Raw genomic sequence first — 25,248 nt, forward strand, 5'->3', positions numbered from 1 at the left:
GACAACTTCAATCATACGCTATCAATTTTAAAACCGCGGGAGGTTTGCCATACTTGCGTTTCCTGCATGTTTACCTAATAAATGACGAATTATGACGATTTCAAGCTGTAACAAACCATGACCATTTTAGTGTCATCATCTCCCGGACTAATATACCTACAACTGCTTTCGTAGTAGAGGGTACCAGCCCCATGTACATCAGGAACAAGATCCCACAAATGTAACTCTTCATTTTACTTTTTTGTTTCTCCTCCTCTTTCATAATTTTTTTAGGACGTCTCATCTTCTGTTCTGTACGAACAAGCATAAAATAAAACGTGCATTATCATACTTGGCGATAGCAGAAATTAAAGGAGCAAAGATGATTAAATAAGTCACACGAAAGTTCATTCGTATCACTTCAACATGATATCACCTTCAGTATCATTGAGCATAATGCATTCCCATGATAGTAAATATCATGTGATAGTTTTATTTCTCATGTATTAATCATTAAATATATATTTGCGACTTTTGAGAGATTTTATTGCTAACGGTTTTTGCTTTTGTCTGACGGAAATGTGAACCAGGAATAATGAGAAATGGAGAATTTGATAAACTCGATTGTGCGCACCGAAAAAATCGTATTCTGTATTAGAGAATAATTCCGTTTAAAGCTATACTCTAATCGAATATTCTAAAATATTTAGAATATTCCTCTACAGATATATTTTGTTTAGAATAATATCTGAAATTAAGAAAATATTCTAAAATATGTCGACGTTTGGTTAACAAATGGTACTCGCTTTCGTATTTACGCATGTGCAAGCCCGCGCGTATCTGGAGACACTGGTAGTGTCTCGGCGCTAAGCCAAGCGCAGCGACACTGCCGTGGCTACTTTACGCGAATCTGTCAAGATTTCCAGACGGCGATTATGGGATCTCAATTAACGGCTGTCCCGATTGAGTTCTAAGTGTGCTCAATCGATGGCATCCGCTCGGAATTTTCACGCTGGCCCCCCAATATTAAAAAATCGAATATTTTTTTGTTGCATTCGTTTGCTCATCGTTTGCTCACGATTGCTCCGTCGGAATTTTCGTCTGATCACCCTTAGTTCAAAAGTTATACGAAATTCAAATTTTGGGGGATCAACTTCACGCTAGCCCCCCAACATTAAGAAATCGAATATTTTTCCGTTGCATTCGTTTGCTCATCGTTTGCTCACGATTGCTCCGTCGGAATTTTCGTCTGATCACCCTTAGTTCAAAAGTTATACGAAATTCAAATTTTGGGGGATCAACTTCACGCTGGCCCCCCAACATTAAGAAATCGAATATTTTTTTGTTGCATTCGTTTACTCATCGTTTGCTCACGATTGCTCCGTCGGAATTTTCGTTTGATCACCCTTGAGGCTTACCTTTTTATATTGTCTAATTAGACCGAATTTATACGTAGTCGCATTAACTGAATGTATATGTCACCTCCTTTGTGATCCAAAGTAGGTGACTTGATTTTGTAAGTTTGATTGCTGGTCTGCAGAAAAGATGCAGACGCAGATTTTAGATATGACCTACTTGGGTCATAACGAAACAAATCACAAAAATGGATTAATTTACAATTTGATACAAGTAGAAGAGAAATAACAAAATGTTATTTAATTCAAAGGATGGGGTTACCATTTCTCCTTTGATGTGTAAAGTTTATGCAATAGTTTAACTTAAAAAAATCAATTTTATGCTGCGTGTGGGACAAAATTATATTAGTCACATGTTTTCTATAAATACATTTATTTTAATCGTATTTCGCCGGGAATGGTACACATTCGTATACATATGAGCGTATAATATTACGTTTATTAATGTCATGTGTGTTCATACGTTGTTACTGAAAATTATTGCGTATCAGCAAAATAAACAAATGCATTAATATTTTCAGAGTGAAAGTTGCAAAAACTCATGTTTTTTGTTTATCATTATCGATATACGAAATAAAAATAGATTACAATTTGAAACAAGTAGAAGAAATAACAAAATGTTATTTAATTCAAAGGATTGAGTTATCATTTCTCCTTTGATGTGTAAAGTTTATGCAACAGTTTAACTTAAAGAAATCAATTACTGTATACTGCGTGTGGGACAAAATTATATTAGTCACATGTTTTCAGGAGATACATTTATATTAATCGTATATCGCCGGGAATGATACACATTCGTATACATATGAGCGTATAATATTACGTCTATTAATAGCATGTATGTTCATACGTTGTTACTGAAAATTATTGCGTATCAGCAAAATAAACAAATGCGTTAACGTTTTCAAAGTGAAAGTTGCAAAAACTCATGTTTTTTGTTTATCATTATCGACATACGAAATAAAAATAGATTATGGAATATGTTACAGCGAATTACTTATGAATATTAATTACACAATCATACACATAAAACACACGGACGTTATTTAATCATACAACACATCGAGAAATTCAATTCTACATGATTCGACGCGATAAAGAAATAATTATTAAGTCACGACGGAGCTTAAGAGTTTTAAAATATTTCGAATTCTGTATGTACTTTTTTTCATACTTAAAAAGAAAAACGGTAGAAATTCATTTCAAGAAAATTCTTACAAATACACCAACAGGGATTTTTTAATATTTTATTTTTTTGTACTCTTGTATAGAACCACCAATGCGGCATTTTTTCGCCAGTATTTTATTTAAAGAATCTATCCATCTCTCTCGCTCATTAATGAATGAAAATAAATAATAAGTGAAAAAAATAGGATCGACTACAAATAAAGGAAAACAAAGAGATTGCGTATTGGGAAAGTTTAGACGAAACGAAAGTATCTGTCGAGGGGCAGAATTTTTCAAAAAGATACTTTGCTACACTTGTTCGTTCGTTGATCTTCTTCGATTTATCCAATCAATCTGTCAATTTTTTAGATCTTTTAGGAGTAGGTAGAATCATACGTCTGTATTGTATAATTAGATCACAGACCCGTCATACTACAATAAGCTCTACGATTGCGTTCATTAATATCCGCATTATTCCCGGGGAAAGAAAGATTGCATTTAGTTAATTTACAAGGTCACTAAAGCTCCTTCGTGAAATCACAAAATTTGTGCTAGAGCGATAGAGAATCGTCTTTAGTTTTGTAACTGAGAATATCGCTGGATTTTAAAAGAGATTTAGATTTTATCCATCCATTACATTTATATATTATTAATAATTAATATATTATATTAATTTATCATGTAAATTATTAATAATCATTTATAAAAAAATTTTGCAGAATTTTTAAGAAATACATAAATCATCCATGAAAAGTATTAATTTCTATTTCAGTTAATACAATATTTACGTATAAAAACTGTGTATAGAATGTGTCAGAAATGTCATTAAAATCCAGCGTCGATAATTCAGTTACCTTCATTGAGATATAAATTTTTGCTGTACATATCTTATGTAGAAAATATAATCTGACGCGGCTCGCCGGTTTGTGTAAAGGAGCAGTAGTGTCTCACGTCATGTTTTAGCGTCGAGACACTACCGTGTTTCCAGATTTCTATGCCAAAATATGTTTACAAAAGCGACACAACTATAAGTATGTATGTCCAGACTAGATCTCGTGAATGTTTTATGAAAATCGAAATTGACTCTCGTTTAATCACTGGTATATAAAATATATAGGGTTGGGAAGTAACGCGTTACTTGTAACGACGTTACTTTTTCGTTACTTTTTTTTGGTAACGATTTGGTAACGCCGTTAATTTTTCTTATTAGTAACGAGAAAGTAACGACATTACATCTTCTTTAGTAACGAGTAACAAAATTGATCCCGTTACTCTTGTATCGTCACTTTTTTATAGGTCACGACCGTCACGAATAAAATTATAGATACTATAATAAATAAACAAAAAACTTTCTGCCTATTTTTGTTTTAATCACTGTCATCGCTTTTAAGCATAAAAATACTAAAAACTAAAATATCTGTAATTATATAATAAAATACAACCGAATTAAATATAAGTATATAAAATATTAATAAAAGATAAAAATGTTCAAAGATAAATATGTTTCTAAAAATATCTTATAGAGTTTATTTATACTCTGTCTTAGAAGACTGTTTTAAAAAGTGTAATTATACAGAAGACAGGTTTATTCATCGATTTTGATGAAATTAGGACAGATTTCCTTATCTCAATAGTCATCAACTTTAACTATTAATCTCAGTTTATCGGGCAGAGCGACACTTATTTTTCTGCCAGATTCGTTCGTCTTGTGCAAAAATGCGTCGAATGACCCTAATTTCATCAAAATCAGTGAGTAGTAGGCTCGTCTCATCCTGCATAATTACAAAAAAAAGTAACGAAAAGTAACGATTTTTTTATCGTTACTTTTAAGTAACGGTAACGCGTTACTTTTTAGAGTCGGTAACGAGTTACTTTTTACCGCAAATAACGGTAACAGTAACGCGTTTTAAAAAGTAACTTTCCCAATCCTGAAAATATTGCCTCTGAATATAATACGTGATGACACATCCGTCGGCTACTGTGCCGCGACACGTGTGCATACTGTGCAATTACATAGTATACAAAATATCTTTTTATCGAATATACGTACGTATATAGATCACACAACGCACGGATCGTTAAAAGTTATCTATGCCAAATTTACTGGTTCTCGATTTCCTGAAATAAGTTATCTATCAAGCAAAACACGCCGCGGATTGTGCCTTGCAATTATATAATTCCGTGCCTTCGGTTACGTGATCGACGACTAGTGAAGCCCGGCTGATTTTCACGTGGACATAGTATTTTCTAAAACACGTGACTTATACAAATTTTAAATTTATCTAATTATAATAGTCGTCGTGCGTACCGTTTTATCTCGTGCCACGCTTCATTTATCCAGAATTTGTTTAGACGGGATAAATTTAGATCTTTAATTAAACTTAAGCTGTTTATGGAAAAGTTTATTAGAATTTAAAATCTACCAAGTTTATCAAGGGAATATGTTAAAATTTGATCGTATTGTTTGTTGTATAAGATGTATTGTTTTATTCTCAGGATTTATGCGAAATTTTTTTTCTAGAAATTTTTGGACGGGACTTTTAATAGACAAATGGATAATTCCGATAAATGGAACGTTATCGGGCGCGAAAAAAGTCGGAAAAAATATAGCGCTCTATCGCACGAATCTCTTTAAAAAATACGGATTACCAGAAGAAACTGGTAAAAAATGCAGACAAACGAAACACGTATATTACACAATAAATCTAAATACAGGGCTGCGTTCAGGAATTATGCCTGGATAACTCTAGGGTGCATTTTTGCTATAATATACGTAACGTAATCTATAGCTCAGAGTTATCTGGGTGTAATTCCTGAACGCAGCCCTGATGTAGATGTAATTTATAAGTATAAATATAAATTCTTACATACTAGTCTTATATCGCTCTATGTATATTTTTTTTCCAAAATATCTTTCGGAGATATAAAAACGCTGAATATACAAATCGCGATACGCAGTGCATCGCAATTGTGATGCTACGCGTGAATGTGTAGCTGCTGGTAGATTATCTCACCCTCTGCTTAACAAAGTTACGAGCGACGGCTTTTGTAATTGTACGTATTTCGAATGAAATGCACATTCTCTCGTAATTTATCAATATTTTTTAACCATTCCCTGATGGTTCGAAGCAACAAAGGAAATTTATCGATAACGGAAACTTTGTCGAGGAACATATTTTTAATCGCTGATTGTATATAAAGTTGATACTAACGAAAAATAAATTTATGTAATTATTCGATTATTTTCCAATAGATTCATAATGAATTTTTCTTTTTTTTAACAGAATTAACCGTATTAATGTCTAGTTGACGTGATAATTTAATATAATTGATACTGACATTACAAAATATAATACAAAATGATGTAAGGAAAGATCTCGCTATATATCGATATATATTCTTTTAGACGCTCGATACAACCTCTCTCTTCTTCTTCCACATGAAAGGGTTTAATAAAAGATAATCGTACAGAAGACAACTAATTAAATAACTCATTGCGCAATTTAATTTCGCAAATACGCGCGAAATTGTTCTTTTATATATAAATATATTATATAAATTTATATAAAATATATATATTTTATATATATTATATATATATATATATATTTGTAAAAATGATTCTTACGTGTAAACATTTACGAAAAAAGGTAAGGTTCATCGAATATAGCGATAGAAAAAGAAGCAATAGATTATTGCGCAAGAATTATTCTATCAAAAGTATTGTTTCCATCCTCGCGCGCATTTTCCGTCTAGTTAATACAAAATCGACTGTAAAAATTTCTCGGTCAATTTGCAGTTTTTATAACGCAAACATGTGTACAAAACGTTACGCGGACGGTATTAAAAATTGTGTCAAGTTCACTTGTTACACTTCTTTTTTACTATAAAGGCTACTTTCGACGCACCGTGTCAAGAAAACCAGTCATTTCTACTTGCGCGTTAATATCATAATTATATCGTATTATACTTTCTATAGAATATTTTTAAAGATTATCGCGCGTTCGTTCAATCACGATTCCATTAGAAATCTACATCCGTGATTGAGCAAACATTCGTGACTCTGAGCCTTTGAGAAACACGTATGTACATAAATATAATGTAAGTGCAATCTCATGGAAATCTCATAGGTATTTAATAATGCGCTCTACTTCGCATTAAAAATCTTAGGAAATGTGTACTCTAACCAGCTGCTAAGGCAACTTCAAAACATTTCTGAACTTTGTACCTTGATCAATCTATCTCAGAACCCGATTAGTCTCTCAATACATGATGCATTTGCAATCCACTTTAATTGTCATCTTATTTTTTAAATAGAAATCGAATCTTTCAAAAAAAATGTAAAAACTGGGATTGTATTATTCTCGAATGTCGATAAAATCACGTATCCTCCACCGTGCATTTCATTCGTCGCTTATACACACAAGTCCTTTCGTGTTTGTGATATTTTCGGTAAGGATGTTCGAAGAGTTTAAAGAATTCTAATTTGATTTTAAACCCGTTTGAGAGAAATGCAAATATGACGAAGCAAACACTAGCTGTGGGTGTCTTTTGGAACTATTTGTAGCAGGTCGATCGCAGCTTCTATGAATGCTGGCAAGGTACAGTCTGAGACGGTAACGGAGGCGGTAGAGGCGCATTCTCTTCATGGATCATCACTAACTTGCCGTACTTCACCATTTTTCTCCTCTGTTTGCGCTGTACAAATCAAACAGATCAAACATATCGCGTTATATGATATAACATAGGTATTCCGATAAATCTTAATAAATTTCGCAATGTCTTCTTAAATCATTGTCCTCACCAGCGATTCAGTCCAACTGCCATTGCTGCTTCCGCTATCGCTTCCGCTTGATGTAATCCCATCCTCGAGGATAAGTTCAGTACCAAAACCTTTCATCTCCAGGTCCAGGTAGAGCTGACCCAGTTGATCGTTGACCAGTAGCGGTTGACTGAAGGTCTTCATCGCGTCTAAGTCGGCTTTCAGCACCTCGTTCAGTGTTCCTGGATGCATCTGGTATTCATAGATCAACTCCGGTGTCAATTGGACGCCCTCCAGCCAGGGTGGAGCCCTCCTCCGCATTCCCTGATGGCACTTGGTGTGCTTCTGCACATTTATTATGCTCATATAGTCAAATAAATGAATATTTAGATACTGTGAAGGTCTGAGAAAAACATCTAAAAAATGTACGAAAGATCGAGACGTCCCTTAGACGTCTTTCTGACATTCTGTTATTTGAGTCTCTACCTCGGAAGAGACTTCGCACGTCTTCTGATCCGGATTGCAGCTGCTGTCACTACTCTTGTAAAGGAAGCTGCTACTATAGAAGCTGGACGAGCTCGATTCATCCCCGTTGTAATCAGCCTGTCGACGATGTTCTTTTACGATCACCGGCGTTAGGTCTACCATGCTCGAACAGCCGCCGTCATTACTCACGCATGATGAAGACAGTTCGCCGGGCGATAGAACCTGCCAGAGTCATCGGTGTAAATTAATATCTTGCTGAGAATAATCAAAGCTACTAAAGACATTAATTCCAAAACATCAATTAATTAATTTCATTAAAATCCCAATTATAGAAAAACATTTTTTCAATTATCTTCTATAATAGACAGTTTGTATATAAGATACAAGAACACTGAAAGAAAAGATTGGTTGCTGCAACAATTTAAATAGTAAAATATGGCATAGCATTTTTATACGGCTGCAGCAACCAGTTTTTGGTTGTAGCAGCAAATTTTTAGTTGAATTTTACTATTTAAATTGTTACAGCAATCAATCTTTTTTTTTTTTTTAGTGAAGAATTTGATACAGTCATTTTACCTTCTTGGAGGACTCGGACATAGCCATTGTGCTTCCCGACTCGGCCTTGATGCTGGTCGCTTGACTGGCTGGTCGTTTGCGATCCGGACACTTGTCGTTGGATAGCAGTTGGTTCTCGTGTGTTGCCACTGGTGCTTGTTTGGGTATCAAAAAGGGTCGGTACATCATAGTATGTGGTGGAGGTGCGCCGATCACTGCTGGATAGATCACCCCGGCCATCGCCGTCGCGACATAAGATACTGGAGCAAATACTAAAATTCTTTTATAACTTGCCATAGAAAATCTACTTTTAAATATGCAATTCAATTCTAATTTAATTCTAAGTTTTTGAAAGCATTTCTTTTAAAGATGCTACCAGAGAGATTCAAATCTACAGGTCGCTTCGAGACAAAATAATATTCAATAATAAGAATTTATTAAATTAATTTTTTTAGTTTTTTATTTGCGGTTATAATCGAATGAGACACCTACCGTAAGGATTCTGTTGACTTGATTGCGTTGATGGCGGTGGGCCAAGCTTTTCTTGCGACGACTCGCTGGGTTGCGGTACCGGCATGTAGTACACCGGTATCATTGACGGAAGTAATGGGAATCTGGGTACAGCCTCCGAGTTAGTACTAGAATTTTTTTTTAATGCATAATTTATTCATAGATTATAATTATATTCTCCATTATTATACACAGTTTTTGAGATTTTTGTAGAACATTCGGTACTTTATAAATCGAATGTTATCACTCTTTTTATAAAATGTTTAATATTAACGAAGGTAATATATTTTATTCTACGTTTATTAATATTTTAAAGCTCTTACTTATGAGGTGGAACGCAAGGTTCAGTAGGTGCGGAAGGCACAGCCGACCACAAATTAACATTCGCCCCCGTTTGTACCACGGTCGATTGATTGAGACTCATACTGACAGTGGTTGTGAGATTCGCTGGATCTACCGTGCTTGTCCTCAAAATTTTATCATGTTTCGATACCTGTTTCCACATTATCGTCACATTTAGACTTGTATAAATTTGACTTAATGCGCATATCTACTCTTTTGCATTTATATAAATACAATATATATAGTTATGTATTTATTTATAATACATATTTAGCCCTTCGGTGTCACTACGGGTATAATTTACCTGGCTTTCTTTTTCTAATGCTTGTTTTACCGCTTATAATTTTTTCACTAACAAAGATACATTTGGTACTTTACTATGTTCCTTAATGTCTGACGTTTTGATTGAAACGAAAAATTTTTACAATATGTTTATTTTTATAAAAATTATAAGCAATTAAGTTGAGTACGCTAAACCCAATGTGCCTTCCCTAATGTGGCACAGGAGGGTCAGTATTGAAACTGGAAATTAAAATCTATCCATTCCGCACACCAAAGATAAAATTGTTCAGCGATACCATAATTGCGATATTATATATATGTATATAATTTAATAAAATTCACCCAATTAAATTCCTAAAAAAATATAAGGCATACCTTAAAGCTATCACCCTCCCAACTATGACTGCCGCTCCTTTTGATTCCGTGACCTTGACTGGCGTAATGAGTGCTCTGGTCCGTACCGTTGACCTTCTCCGTCTTGATGCGCGAGTCTTTCAGCTTGTCACTGTTCTTGATGCTGGAGCGTAGCTCCCGGTGCTTCTGCATCATCATCTTCTCCATATCCTCGTTGTGGCGATTCAACAGCGACTCCGTCAGCGTGGGTAACTTGAAGCTCTCCGTCGCAGTGGTGTTGCTGTTGCTGGCGGTGTTGGACGCGTCACCCCGACTTGCAGAGCTTGTTTGATTGTTGGAACCACTGCTCAGGTTCTCCGCGCTACCGCTGCCGCTCGCCCCGCTACCGTTTATCGGCGACATACACTTTCGCGCTGAAAACACGACAAAAATTTGTTTTAATGAAATACATATCACTTATATTTACAACAGCAACGATACAACTCAAAAAATGAAGTTTCCAGAAAATGAATTTCAATATTTTGAATCATTCAAATTTTATAATACTAACTATATGAGGTGCAATTTTGATGTAATAATTAATTGTTATAAAAGAATAAAAGTATATTCTTTTTTTTCTTTAGATTTCCGTTCTTTTTCTGTAAATAACTAAAAAAATGGCAATTTTTGAATTATGTCATTATGTAGCACATAAGCAATATGCATAGAAGGATAGTTCTTTGCAGCATTGCTCATCATGCTTGAAATTCTTATACACGTAATTATTTTGATAGTCAACTAAATTATCAGGGTTGTCACAGAAAATTAATTTTAAAATTCCTGACTTTTCCAGGTTTTCCAGATAAAAATAGAAAATTTTCCAAGATATATTAATTTTAACATATTCAGAATCACAAGGATTGTAGGAAAACTAGCCTACATTATTAAAAACAACGCAAAAAAGGCTTAGTAGCATAATAAAATTTTGGGTGCAAATTCAAGCCAACAAAAAATAAATTAGTATTGAAAAAAAGAATGCAGTTACGATAAAATAAAAATATTGAATAAAATATAAATTTTAATTATATTTTATTAAAACCGTTCACAACGCGCGAGTTTTGAACGTATTTGACTATAAACGTAAGATATAAGATTTAAAAAATTATAACAATTATTTGGAATAGGAACAGTTTAAGGAAATTGTAAGCAATTTTCAAAATTCCAGAACTTTTTTACATTTTCCCTTGACTTTTCTCAGTTTTCCATGACCAATTTCAATTTCCCTTTTCCCGGTTTTCCAGGTCTGTGTCAACCCTAATTATTTTTAGATTTGTATTTATAATTAGTTAACTCTTTAAATAATTTAGGAAAATTGCTCTTTCTATGTGTTTTTAACTAACTGGATGCGAGATACGATTGAATGACGAAGATGACACTTACCGCCTTCGTCGTTGCTAGAATTGACGTTCTCCTCATCACTGCCGTACATGGTCGCGACCGAGAGTTTACTTTTAAAGAAACGCTCGAGATTCTCGTTGTAGTTGAGCTGATTGTAGCTCGGCGGTGTTTCCGTGGAGGACTTGCTGTCGTAGTCCTCGTGGTGGGGCGAGATCTCACCAAGCATCACGCTGTCGTGCTCCTGCAACAAGGGATTTCGTGATCCCTTCACAAGTATATTGTAGAGACTTAGAGTGAGTTGTCACTGAGGATCAGTATTGCAACTTAACGCCGTTACCGTGGTCAGTAGCGTTTTTGCGTGGTCGCATTTGCTTTTCTTTTTTTTCTTTTCTTTTTGCGTGAGCGGTGCGATGAGATGCGTCGGCCAGCCATGACGAAGATCGGTCTCGGTTAGACTGACAATTTCGCTAGAAGCTGTGAAAGACCTCACCTGCCTACTAAATCACCTACGACCGTCCATTTGCAAACTTGCGGCGCAAGCTCTTGCGGCAAGCACGAATCAGAGGCGTTACGAGGCATTGAATAGGTACACTCCAGCGTAGGGCGCAAAATTTGGAGGGGCGCAAAATTTTAATAGGCAGCGCTATTCTTGTAAATATAAAGCTCTACTTTACTTGATATTTTAAATAAATTAGCTAAAAGTGATTTTCTAGAAATCTTTTCAAATTTAGCAATAGCGTTACAGATCTTATTGATTGTACCAATGTCTCTGACAACTACAGAAACACCTTTTTCAAAATTAAAAATAATAAAGAATTATTTGAGAAATACAATGATTACGTAACAATTGAAGACATAATCAGAATATTTTCAAAAACTAAAGCCAGAAAATATAATAGTATGTTGCATTAAGTGTCAAATATATTATTACAAAAGAAAATATGAAATGTATTGTATTCGTATTCGTGTTATGCAAATTGGTGGAAATTCCTTTGTTTTTCAGTTGTTAGTTCATTGCCGTTGGCGGGGGATTGGTGCTTCAGAGACTTAACAATCCTTGTGATGGGGCGCAAAAGCAAATTTCAGCATAGGGCGCCAAAGGCGGTCGTAACGCCTCCGGCACAAATAATACGTGTTATTTACAGCGAAGGATTAAGATTGATCGAGTGATCGGGATCGTATGAGCACTTCACTATCCGAATCGCTACATCCTTCGTTGCGTCAAATTCCACCTTCTCCTGATATCTAGATCCCAGTCATCGATCAATTGAAGCCGGCAGAATCGTGACCGAGTTCAGTTTTCCGTATTGCAGAAACAGTAAAATGCCGATTTAACAACTTTGCGATTTCTGTTTCTTTTTGCGTGCCCCTATATACGACGTCGAAATCTGAAGTACGAGCGAAATTACAATGCCTTCAATTTTTATCTACTCCATTCGTACTATTCTTTCCTTTTTACATATCATCCCCATTCTTTTCATGCTTTACCTTTTATTCGACCCTTGGAGAATATTGAATACTGTTGTAAAAATACATTAGTAACAACGACAAACATTTACTCTTACAAAATTTAATACTGAAAGATAGTGATCCAATGTTTCTTAATGACAATAAATAACAATAAAATTAAGGCTAATGAGAATCAGCGCGAGAAAAGGTGCGCATAAGTATTAATCCATGTATACTTCCAATTGGTAAATGATGTATATCTTTATTCCAAAATCTTGAACGTTTCCACTCTCTTTGGAGTCATCATCAGCAAGTTATACATAATTCAAAATCCATATTGGTTAAGCGATCTGTCTTTGTTGAGTCACTTTCAGGTTCTCAATACTGAAGTGAAATCTGATTTTTAAAGTTAAAAATTTTTTAATATACTGAAGAGAACAATTCTCAAAAAATTATTTGAGTGACCTCAAACAACCGTCAATCATGTCATGAAGCTTTGGCAAGAAATTCTCTACTCCATAAATTATTCGTGCTAAGAGCATATATATATATATATATAATTTACAATTTACAATTCGAAATCTCGAATGGTTCTAACGTACATTTTCTATCTTTCTGAGGTCAAACAGTGATAAAACAAATTCTTATGTCATGAATAACAAGAACATAAATATAGACATTGTATAAAATATTACAATTGATTTGAGACATAGAATAAAATTCTTAAGAGTGACATTGTTTAACATAAAATATAGAATAAATATAATAAGCGCTAATTGGTCAATTTTGTTAACATTGTGGTATAAGCATGATGAAGTCCCTCAGTGTCTGAACGTAAATTCAATCCATTCTTTTGCATAAGAATATGCGCTTTCTCAGAAGTTAAGCGTTTATTCAAAAATTTCTCATGTGTGTGTGTGATCCAGGATTTGAGCACTCTCCCAATCAAATTCGTGACTGAACTCAATTTTGTGGTCCGTAATTACTGATTTGTTGGTAGTATTCCAGTTAATATGATTGTGATGTTCTACAATTTTGGAGCTTAATTTCCTACAGGTTTGACCGAAACATCACAATCTTTACATTCTGTCTTATATATTACATTCTTATTACAGTTTTTTTGGAAGAATGTCCTTCTGGACCTTGATAAACCTATTAAGCTTATCATTACTAAAAAATAATAGTTTAAGATTTTCATTTTTACAGATCGATGAAAATTTATCCGATGTAGTCAAAGTATACGGAATAACAAACCAAGGAATTCTTATCAAATTCTCAGAGTTTTTATTGTTGTCATTATCAGAATTATTGTCAATATTATTGTCAAAGTTGTTATTGTCATGATTATTATTGTCAGAATTACAATTATTGGCAACTTTTTTCTCTTCCACGAGGCGTTTAGCAAATAAAAATTTCAAACATTTAGAAATAATTTCAAATAAAAACTCTATTGGATAGTCATTCCTTAATAACGTATCTATTACAAGCTTAATATTCTTTTGATGAAATTTCGGTTCCGAAAGAATCATAGCCCTAGCAATCATTCCCATCACTATGCCTTTTTTTGAGAAATCGAATGAGCCGATAAAAAATTAAGGTATCTTCTCGAAAAGATTGGTTCATAATACTAGTCTAATTCCAAATGGTTATTATTCTTCATAATCGTCAAATCTAAAAAATTAATGCTATAACCCCCATTCTCAAGTGCAAACTGCAACCTATTACGTAAAGAGTTAAATGTTGTTAAAATATTTTGAATTAAATTATTAGGAGCAGCCAACACACAATGTCGTCAACATATCTAATGTAAAACGGTGACACTCCAATGTTCTCCAACGCCTCCATCTCCAAATCCTGCAAAACAAGGTCCGCAAAACAATCACCAGAGAAAGGGGCGAACCCATCGGAGTACCAAAATTCTGCCTGTAATATTCATTATTAAAAGTGAAATATGTTGAGTTCAAAACTAAAGATAACGCTTTAAAAAAATTCCTCTTTCGGAATGCAGGTCACCCTTTTAAGTTTATCCCATTTCTTCTCTACACTTTTATTACCAGATCAATTGACACATTGGTAAACAATGAAATCACATCCAAAAATATCAATGAAAATTCATTACCTATATGTAAGCCTCTCAATTTATCAACCAGTTGAAAACTATTGTCCACCCTACTGAAGAGTCTATCCACATTTTTAGATATAATTTCATGCAAAAATGTTGTCGATGGGTATAACGGACTATCCAATGAAGAAATGATAATTCTGAATAGCACATCCTCTTTGCGAATTTTAGGGAAAGCGTAAGCTTTAGATAAATTACAGTCATTAACTGAGATTTTTTAAATTCTTTCCTAGTCTAATTGGATCATTGTGCCTGATTGTGCTTTTCAAAGGGTTTTTCGGCTCTAAAAATTCTGAAAAAATTCTAGTATACTCTTCCATACATTCAAGAATAGATTTTATAATAATATGACGTTTTATAATGACTAAAACATTTTTCGCTTTTTTTGTACATGTCTAAATTTGAGGCAGAATAATCAAAAATTGAAAATTTACCTGGGATTTCAAAGACCCGATTGGACCGCGTGTAAAAGGAGATTTATTTTGAGTATTAAAAGTACTGTTGTTCTTTTACAAAGTGCTTTTAATACTCAGAATAAGTAATTAATCATTACCTTTCAATATTAAATTGTCCAGTGTTTAATTTTACTAATATTGAATTAACCTTCTGTTAGAGGAAAAGAATACTGTGCGTCAAAAAAAAACGATGAGATTAGAGAACTACGTGAACTAGCATCTTCCACATTGTACCAGTGTGAAGATTTTTAAGGTAAAACGTGGTGACTGCACGTTATTGTTACACATACATACGCACACACACGTACACATACACAGGTAAGTATCTCTACAGTATAAATATAGTATATTATACGTAGCATATCAGAGCGGAGCGCATTATAGCGTAAGTAATTAAGGTAACAGTGTTTCGGCGATACTAAAACGTAATTAATAGTCACCGAAAAGCTCCTGAGTTCGTCCGCCGCGAGCAGTCCATCCTTGCTGACTCCAGGAGCCTTCATCTCCTGCAGCAGATTTTCCATGAAGGATGCTAGATCCTTACATCGCTTTGACACGTCGAGCTCGGTTATATCTGACGTTCTTTGAATGCTCTGCGCACACGTACGATAGAAAAGAAAAAAAAAAAGAGAATAAGTTAGGGGATGAGCTTGGCTTGTCTCCGCTTCATAGTGAGAGATTCTCGTTTTATTTTCTCTTTATTACACAGTAACGCCAAGCCTGCATTTCTTACATACGTACATTGAACATTTTTATTTAATTAACTACCTCTTTGCCATGTTATTGAACTTGGCAGGATATTAAACAAGTCCTTTCGCTACTAAAGATAATTATGTTAGTCATCATCGAGGGAACCAAGCTTGATAACAGCAATTGTATAACGGCCCGGCCTCTTTAATTCAAGAGCATGAGCGTACGCAAGGTGGATAGGGAAGAACGCTTGTCCCCTTTAAATTTTGTTAAAGAGAAACAATTAAATTATCAAAATTATTTTTACGATGAAAAATTAAACGCTCATTGGGTGGTATTCGTAATCCGTTTTTATTTTATATAAGACCTTCTTAAACAGGCCTGTCCAATTTGAGTTCTGGAGCCAAAACTCGAAGCCATCGATGGAAAAAAATTTAGTAGGTAAGATTTCGGGGAATGTAAAGTATTTGACATTCCCTGAAATCTTACTCACATTGAATTTTTTGCATCGATGGCTTCGCGTTTTGGCTCCAGGGCTCAAATTGGACAGGTCTGGTCTTAAGTAATGTTTTAAGATGCTAATACGGCTATCTAATTGATTCATGATATCTTAAGACGTATAGTTTATATAAGAACTGACTATATATATGAATAGCAGCCAATTGTCCATTTGGCTCTTTGCCTTGATCCTTGAAGCCTATATAGCTTTAATAAGTATTTCAATAAAGGAGGATATTTTTAGCCGCCCCTTTTTAACACCCTCCTTTGGGCGAAGTTAAATTTTTGTCCTTTCCTAATTGGAATCTTAGATATACCCATGAATAAATAGCGAATCATAGTGTTGTAATGTGTGTGTAACGTAGTTGCCTTCGTCAGTGATCGTACCTCATCAAGGAGCGCCCGTATTTCACCCTGGATGATCTTGGCCTCCTTCAGCACTTCCTCACTAATGTTAGCCAGGTAGCCGTACTCGGTATCGCGCGGTACACGGAAGATGTCCGGGTCCATTGGTCCTTTGAGCACCCGATGCTGACCTACGACAAACTCTAGTTTTTTCGTCCAGGGATTGATAAAGGATGACCACTCGGTCTCGAGGATGACGCAGCTCCCGTTCTGCACGGCGAACCTGTACGGCTTCGACCTGAAGGAGGAGCCTTCGAGTTTGATTACCTGTTCAATGACATTTCGAGTTACATGAATAATTTACGGCAGTAACATGAAGGAGAATAGCTGAACACTCATTCTCATTGACTTTCATTCTCTCTTTCTCTCTCTTTCTCTCTTTTTCAAACTCTCTCGCATATCTCTCGTCTCTTATTACGCATGCATGCGAACAAAACCTAAGTTTCTTTCTTTCTTTCTTTCTTTCTTTGTTGGGCTCATGCTCACAGTCCCATAGATGTCTTTGATGAAAGGTAGATCCTCGGGATGGTAGAAGTCAAACAGCGAACGGCCAACCATATCCTGTGGTAGATAGCCGAAATATTGGACTACGTCGGGATCAACATGGGATAGGTGGCACGTCGCAGTGTGGCGGGTCGTGAATACCGAAGATATTATTGTTTCTTCTGGCGCTGCGGATAACGACAAGGTTCGGGGTCATTCTCTCTTGTTGCGGGTACCTTAATGAGCGAGAGCTTAGTAATGGTTAGACGCCGACAAGCTGGGGCGAGATTTGTACGTTGCTAATTGATTAGTTTCGGTACAGTTAAAAAAATGCTCAAGAAGCTACTCGATGCCATTCAGAATTTTTTCCATATCCATTCGTTCTGGACATAGGCCTCTAAACAACTTTGCACGAATTGTGTATTGATTATGGGCAAACTTTGGAACTTCGTTTTTTTGCGATGCTTCCTTTATATTGTGCTCACTATTTCATAACAAATCTTTTTTTTTTAATTTGAGCACAATAAATAGAATGAATAAATAAAATGGAATAACCGATACAGATTATTAAACAATTTTGTAAACGAGAAATGAATAAAAAAATCGCGAGTTGAAATCAAAGTTCCAAAGAGTATCTTCGATAAGGAACTTAAGGACATGTCAGCCGTTTAAAATTGGAAATAATATATTAATATGTATATATTTATACTTAAAAAATAATGACAAAAATTTCAAATTTTTTTTAACTTTAAATACCTACTTTAAATTAAGATTATCTAGGCAATGCTTTATTACGATTCACAGATTAGTTGTTCTGTAAATAAAGTTTAATACAGAAATTTTATTTATTTACTGATCAACTAATTTGTGAATATAATTTTGCATAAATAATCTTAATTATTTAAAGTATTTATATAAAAAATTGAAAATTTTTAAATCATTTTTTAAATTGAAGTATTATAACAATAAAAAATAATAATATAAATACAGTAAATAAATTATAAAAATATGTTGTCAAATAAGTATATGATGTTATTCAAATAATGTTTCATATACATAATTTCATATGTATAATTATAGTATTAATTTTTATATAAAAAATACGAATATTAATACTCTTTTCCAGTTTTAAACTATTTGTAAGGTTAATGCTGAAATTCTTTTGAACAACATAAAATCCACCGATGCCAATAAAAATTAATAGCGATCAGCTTGTGCAGGAAGTGCGCGTTGTGATCAGAGATGGAGGCTATCCATGCGCTGACAAAAGCGAAGCGAGCGAACCACCTTGTGAAAGATGACGAGTGCGGTGTGACAACGTGAGATACGAGCGTTCGTAACAGTGGTCTCCAAACTGAACGAAAAAACGGGGAATCAATCGGAAAAATGGCGAGGTAATGGCACAGCGACAAATACGGCAAAGATGCGAACGGTCATCAACGTATATATATCATCACGAGCCGCCGCGCGGGCGGCTTTGAGAAATTGGAAGTAAGTTACCTTCGTTTCAGACATTTTCCATGGAAACCACCGACTCACTGAATATCGTCAACGAGGTCGGACCAACGACAAGGCTCGATCATCGCGAAGCGATTAAGTATGCTTGTGTCGCATGTAACGAACACAGGATGTATCTTGAGAACGTATAACATAAGCAGTTGAGCGAGATTAGTGAATGGCATTATCGCGTTTAAAATACCGCTGCGACTTTTCCGCATATTCCAGATACATCCTGTAAGTCCGAGTCACTTCGACGAAGTTACTCGTTCATATTAGCACGCGTTTGTCCATGTCGGGGATATATTCCAAGCGATTTGTTATATTTGCAAGCGAGGATTTAGTAGAATGAATATTGCCGGAAGTTTTCCTCGAAGTAACTCGACTTCGAATTGACGGTGGTCCGCAGAATCTTTTTCGGATCACCACCATTTCGCCGCGATCCGCATTGATGAGTGTTGCGCTAAATCGCAGGTTGGCCGCTAACTTTTGCGACAAACGAGCTGACTGTTTGTAATTATCGAGTCCTCTCGCCGGTCAGACCTCATCGGAGACCTTGGACCGTGCTACCTTTGTATGCGGAATGGACGGGTTGAGCGGTAACTACGAGGAACATAGCTCGGTTGCTGAGTTGTTGCTCGGCCGTTCGATCCCGCAAGTCCCGGAACGACAAAGTCAGGTGGAAAGGCAAGTACAGGTTCGATCGGGCGTCTGCTCGATATCCATTTGGCATGGCGCACCTGGTGAACCTCCGCAAACCACAGAACAAGCTCGCCCTTCTGCCATTGATTCCTAAAAATGGAACAATGTTCTGGTTGGCGCCACTCAGAAGTTGGATAATAGTTAATTCCCGAAAATCGAAAATAAAAGTTTGTATAATTTAGACGTCCTAAGGCTAATTCTACAATGTGCTTTTTGTTTCCTGTTTCTTGCTGTTTGTCTCTTGCCTTCTTGATCAAAAAGGCAAGAGACAAACAGAGGCAAACAGCAAGAAACAGGAAATAAAAAGCACATTGTAGAATTAGTCTAAATATATTACGCAACAGTGATAACACTGATAATCATAGAAAAAATTGTAATAATATTTGGTAATAATAGATATTTGATAATAATTTAGAGTAAAAATGCATGAGGGAATTTTAACTATAAAAATATCTACTCTGAGTAAGTGATAATTTTTGACAAAGAAACCCACACTAATTATATTTGGAAAATTAAATCCTAATAAAGTGAGTTTCATATAGAATGTATCAAATTAAAGATGTTATAGACACAAAGTTCAATACTAGATCATTTTAGCTATAGTGTATCAAAGATGCTCTATGAACACAAGTTTTACACTTTTGATGCACCACAGCTCAAAAAATACTCATTATCGAGCCTGGTATCTACGACATCTATTGCTCACCATAATATAAGCTATATTATTTCACCGCGGGACTAATTTTTCTCGGATATAATTTAATTCTTGAACATCTTCGGTATGGCATATCTGGCTTTCCTTTTTTCAATATTTTTTCAACTCCCTTTTTATTGTTTATAAAAATGAACATATTGTCAGCAGTTTTTTTTAATAGAAACGCCAGATATTAAGGAGAATATAACGGTATCAAGCAAATAGAGATATATATATATATATATATATATATTAATAAAAAGCTAAATTGAGTTGGGTATGCCATACCCAAGTGTATTGTTCCCGTAAAGTGATCCTTTCTTCTCAATTCATTAAATATAATTGTATGTACCGTTAGATCGTTCTTCTTCCGGCGGCGACGCGATGCCACTGGTGATCTGATCGGCCAAGGTGTTCTTGTCCTTTGGATGCACATAATCGATGAAAGATTTGCCAATCCAGGCGTCCTTGAGATAACCGAGAGCGGTGCATATCGACGGAGTCGTATACAGCACGAGACCGTCGTGCATCGAAATCACCGCGCAAAATCCATCCTACAGAATGTTTGGTAGATTAGGAAGCTAGTCGACATAATGCGCTGACATTAATGATCTTAACGTGAATGATAACGTGATACTAGATTTCCTTTTTGTTCCCCGCGTAATAAAAAAAAGGACAAGTTAAAATAAAATGTAATAATAAAATATTGATAACGTTAAGAGATAATAAAAGAGATTTACAAACTTTACTATAAATCATCGTGGGCGTTTAAGAAACGAAACTTATAATTTGTCACGTTATCACCAGCAAGTTAAGGACTTTTCACACCGAATTTAATTGCCAGTACTTCCATCGCATGCGAGGACTGTATATTAAAAAATGATTTAGTTGTGGGGAGGAATATCAGGGAGGAATATCAGTAGAGAAAGAGATACTGACGATATTCATAGATATGTTACGTTACTTCCTTTCTTTTCGTACCTTACACCGGCGACATGCAAAAGTTTCTCCGCAATTTTTTTTTGTGTGTAAACGCACACAGTTCTTCGAAGTTCCTTCGAAAACCCGATGAGTCCTGTATAAGAATATGCACGGAGAACAGACTCTCTCTATGACAAATATATCTATTCATTTTAGTTAGCACTTCATTGTCTTACTTTCCCTTTCCAAAGATCGCGTACACGCCGATTTTGTGGAAAGTGCGACAAAGTGTAACCAAACTGAACAGAAAAGATCGCTGCAACACAGACGATTGTCTAACTTCTAATTCATGATTATATCAACGCGGATAAGCAAAGTTAGCAATAACCCGAGCAGAACAAAAAGTCATGATGACATCAAAATAGCGTTAAAATGGTTCCAAAATGATTATTAAAAACCACTTTTTAATCAGTTATGATTCATTTTAACATTATTGTGACTTGTTGTTTTGCTTCGATGGCTTGTAATCAAGCAGTTAATATCGTTCTAATATTCCTGATGTATATCAATGTTTACAGTTATTTGCTCATAATAGTAATGGAGCTTATAAAAGTAACGGTTTAATTATAAAAGTGGAATGGAATTACGGAAGCGGTTTAATAATGGAAGTAGCGGGTCACGAGAACCCATCCGTCGAGTCCCAAGTTTTGCTTCTACGATCGCACGGTGCGATTCTTGAGAATCTCTGTCTTTTTCTTTCTTATTACGCCTTTACGACATGTGCGTGTACATGTACGTGTGTTTTCTTTTGTATCTCTCTCTACTACGTTTATCGACGTATACTAACATTGGCCTGAGACGTGGAATCATCCAGGAGGACCATCCGTGAAGTAAGTCCTGCTTCCGGATCTGCGATTTCGCCGTTGTGCTCGCCGGGATCCGTTGCGTCCACCAATTCTACAGTGGTTACCTCTTCTTGCATTAAAGCAGTAAAAGAAATTCTCGTTGTTATAAGCGTTGCCATTCGGGTCATCTACCCGAATCGTCATAAGGTGGTGGAAGAATATTAGGAAAATTTTTGGATTTATATGTATATATGTATACATACGATTTTAAAATTGTTATAAAATTGTTATTATCAAATCCTTTGAAATGTATTATGTAAAAATTAGTTTATTTCAAATCACAAGTCAAGTAGATTCTCTGTATATTGTAAGAAACCTACTTGACTTTAAATGCTTGAAATTAATTTGTTTGTAATTTGAATTACACATTAGGAGTTTTCATTGGAATAAGCTAAACCATTACCCTCCGATTTTTTAAGTGTCTTTGATAACAGAAAATATAATAAATATTATGAAAGAATATTATGAAATGTTTTTTTTTTAAATAAAAGATAAAAAATGCGATGGTGATTTTAATAATTTAATAACTTAAAAGAATTCCTGTATCATAAACGTAAATGAGTTGTATATAAAAATCACGTTAGCACAACTTGAGCCACGTGAACAAGAATAGGAAGGGTGCAGGAAAAGGCGCTTAGTGTTCCCTTAGTCCAAAATGACGCGGAAATAACCGTATTGAGGTTCGTATTTGGCATAAAATCATATCGACGAGCGATTGCCAGAGATACGCCTGACGGAAAGTTCAATGCCATTACTCGGTGATATGTTACCTCCGGCTAAATTTTTACTTCCAGGTGAAAGGCATTCACTGCGGTTTCTTCGCGAGCGCATGAGACGTGCGAGAGTATCGTACGATGACATCTAACAATAAGTAAGTGAAAGCAAACCTAATCTACGATAGATTGACGATAACTAATGCTTTTATCGATTAAATTCATTTTTTGGCCAGAAAAGAAATATATTTGTGATTTTATAAAAGATCTTTGAATAAATAATGGAAGTCAAAGGCTCTAATAAAAATAAATCAACAAAGTGTAATGCTTATAATAGCCAAAATATTCAAGTCTACATTAATTTCGTTTTATTCATTTAAGATTCATAAACATTTTGACCCTCAGTTTGGGTCCTCCTTAATATATAAATTGTATTTTACAAAAGATTGACCCAGCATAACTTTAAATCTGTGTGATTAGTTTATTGTGATTCGTTTAATGTATCCGTGTTAGAATTAAGCATTACACTTTGTTAATTTAACAGATCTTTATTTGAAAAAATTGAATTACGTAACTTCCTTACTTTTCAGGATTAATATTCTTTTTATGCGTATTATATACAATACGATGTATGTTCTCCGCTGTTACCAGCTGAAAAGCGAAACGGCGAAGGGCAATTTTTAAGAGCACTATATTTAATTCCACGCTGGTGAAAGGGCTTACGTAAATATAGGGAATATAAGCGCGAACACAGGACGAAAGTGATTTCATAACGTACCTACTGCGTCTCGAATTAATGCGTCCCCGAGGGTTAACATTACTCGCTATAAAAATACGGTTGGTACTCTATAGTAACGATGGGGTAACAGCTGGAAGAGTGATTATTGCTTCACACAATTGCGTAGAAATGTAAATAGAACAATCTAATAACGTGATTCACAATCGGAAAAACATGGAAAGGGTCTTAGATCAAATCTTTATTAAAATCCACGGTTACTGATACATTCTTAAAAAAATCATTTCTAAAAATCAGAGAAAACTACGTTGTAGGGGAAGTTACGTGCTCTAAACGTAATTAAATATGTCCTTCCGTGGCTTCACTGCTTGCTTATTGATTTATCAGTTTCGCAATAGTTTACATAACGCGCAATATAAAATCTACGTTGTTGAGAGAAGAATCGTTATATTATACCTATATGAAATCCTCAAACTCTGACAAAATATTTTTTTTTTTAAAGAATCTGTTAAACATTTTCATAAAATCTTTTTAATTTCCCGATTGTTTAATTTTATTTGCTAAAGTAATTTAGCTTTATTTCGTAGTGCTTATTTAACAAATTTTTACGTTTTATACTGCGTAATTTTGGATATTTAAATATATATAAATATATATAAAAATATAAAAGGATGAGATACTAAACAAATAAATGACAAATTATTGAAATGTAAATAAAGCAACAGGTGAAGCTTAGATTGTAAACTTGTTAGTGCCGAAAGATCAATAATTTCGGTGGACTATGTCATGTTGGATGGAAATTTTACACCCCATTCGAGTAAACTTCGCCCACGCGTGTCACGATTTCCTCCAAATAACGATGATAAAGGAAAGAATCGAAGAAAGTGTTTCTCTCACCGCGCGATTATGATATCTGTGTATCGCATGCGCTTGCGAAATATTTAACGTGACATCAATGTGTGATGTATGCCTCTTTTACTCAAGAAGGACTTTCAGTTATCAATAGCGTCTAACACCGGAACCGCCGATGATATCATTTTAACTTCACTAATCAATTAATTTTTTTTACATTAGATATATACATAGAAAGAACGATTTTTCTAAAATATCTAAAAATTTAAACAGATAAAATTTAGCAGCTCTGAAAATAATTTTGTTAAATTATTGAAATAATTATGTAGGAATTTCAAGTATAATGAGCAATAATAAAATATATAAATATAATTTGTATGTATCGTAGACTCTCAAAATAAAAAAATATGAAAATTCAGACCTATGAGTCAGGCTAGTCAGAGTCAACTTGTCAACAAAATGACTCTAACTAGCCTGACTTATAGGTCTGAATTTTCATATAATGAGCAATATAATTATAATAAATTTGGCTATTGGGAATTAGCGCTGTATTATGTGCACGATAAATTTCAAATTATTAAATTGTATCTTACATATTTAATTATTAATTTATACATATTTAATAATTAGTAATATACATCTTTCGGCTAATTTTTTAGCCATCCTCAGTACTTAAACAGTTTAAATTTGACGAGACAGCAGTTTACTTCGATGCTCAAATACGAACAAGAATTTTATTGTGAAACTATTTTAATTATTAATTAATCGAATTTGTTTTATATCAATAACGTTTATCGGCAGTGATTTGATGCAGGCTTAATCACGGTTGCACCATCCAGCTAGCCAACTGGTTACGTTTTCACTCTAAGAAATGATGATTGATCATCTCACATGAAA

At 34.6% G+C, this 25,248-nt stretch overlaps 1 protein-coding gene across 8 annotated transcripts in view; it reads right to left on the bottom strand.

Moving 5' to 3' along the window:
- Positions 1-6,276: 6,276 nt before the first annotated feature.
- per (period circadian regulator) overlaps positions 6,277-25,248 on the bottom strand; it is a 39,224-nt gene continuing 20,252 nt past the window's right edge. For 2 of the 8 annotated variants that reach the window (XM_018522719.1, XM_018522716.1), the window contains exons 4-17: positions 21,993-22,120; positions 20,577-20,778; positions 19,399-19,620; positions 17,335-17,519; positions 16,831-17,115; positions 15,696-15,848; positions 11,272-11,494; positions 9,874-10,265; positions 9,198-9,367; positions 8,857-9,002; positions 8,386-8,636; positions 7,810-8,031; positions 7,366-7,668; positions 6,277-7,259 (exon numbers count right to left, since the gene is read on the bottom strand). In XM_018522719.1, the coding sequence (XP_018378221.1) occupies positions 7,146-7,259; positions 7,366-7,668; positions 7,810-8,031; positions 8,386-8,636; positions 8,857-9,002; positions 9,198-9,367; positions 9,874-10,265; positions 11,272-11,494; positions 15,696-15,848; positions 16,831-17,115; positions 17,335-17,519; positions 19,399-19,620; positions 20,577-20,778; positions 21,993-22,120 (2,996 nt within the window). In that variant the 3' untranslated portion in view covers positions 6,277-7,145. The remainder of the gene's footprint in view (positions 7,260-7,365; positions 7,669-7,809; positions 8,032-8,385; positions 8,637-8,856; positions 9,003-9,197; positions 9,368-9,873; positions 10,266-11,271; positions 11,495-15,695; positions 15,849-16,830; positions 17,116-17,334; positions 17,520-19,398; positions 19,621-20,576; positions 20,779-21,992; positions 22,121-25,248) is intronic. The other 6 variants (XM_018522723.1, XM_018522722.1, XM_018522717.1 and 3 more) reach the window with 6 other exon arrangements.

Source organism: Trachymyrmex cornetzi, unplaced genomic scaffold, assembly GCF_001594075.2.
Source record: "Trachymyrmex cornetzi isolate Tcor2-1 unplaced genomic scaffold, Tcor1.1 scaffold138, whole genome shotgun sequence".
In the NCBI taxonomy this organism is placed as follows: domain Eukaryota; kingdom Metazoa; phylum Arthropoda; class Insecta; order Hymenoptera; family Formicidae; genus Trachymyrmex; species Trachymyrmex cornetzi.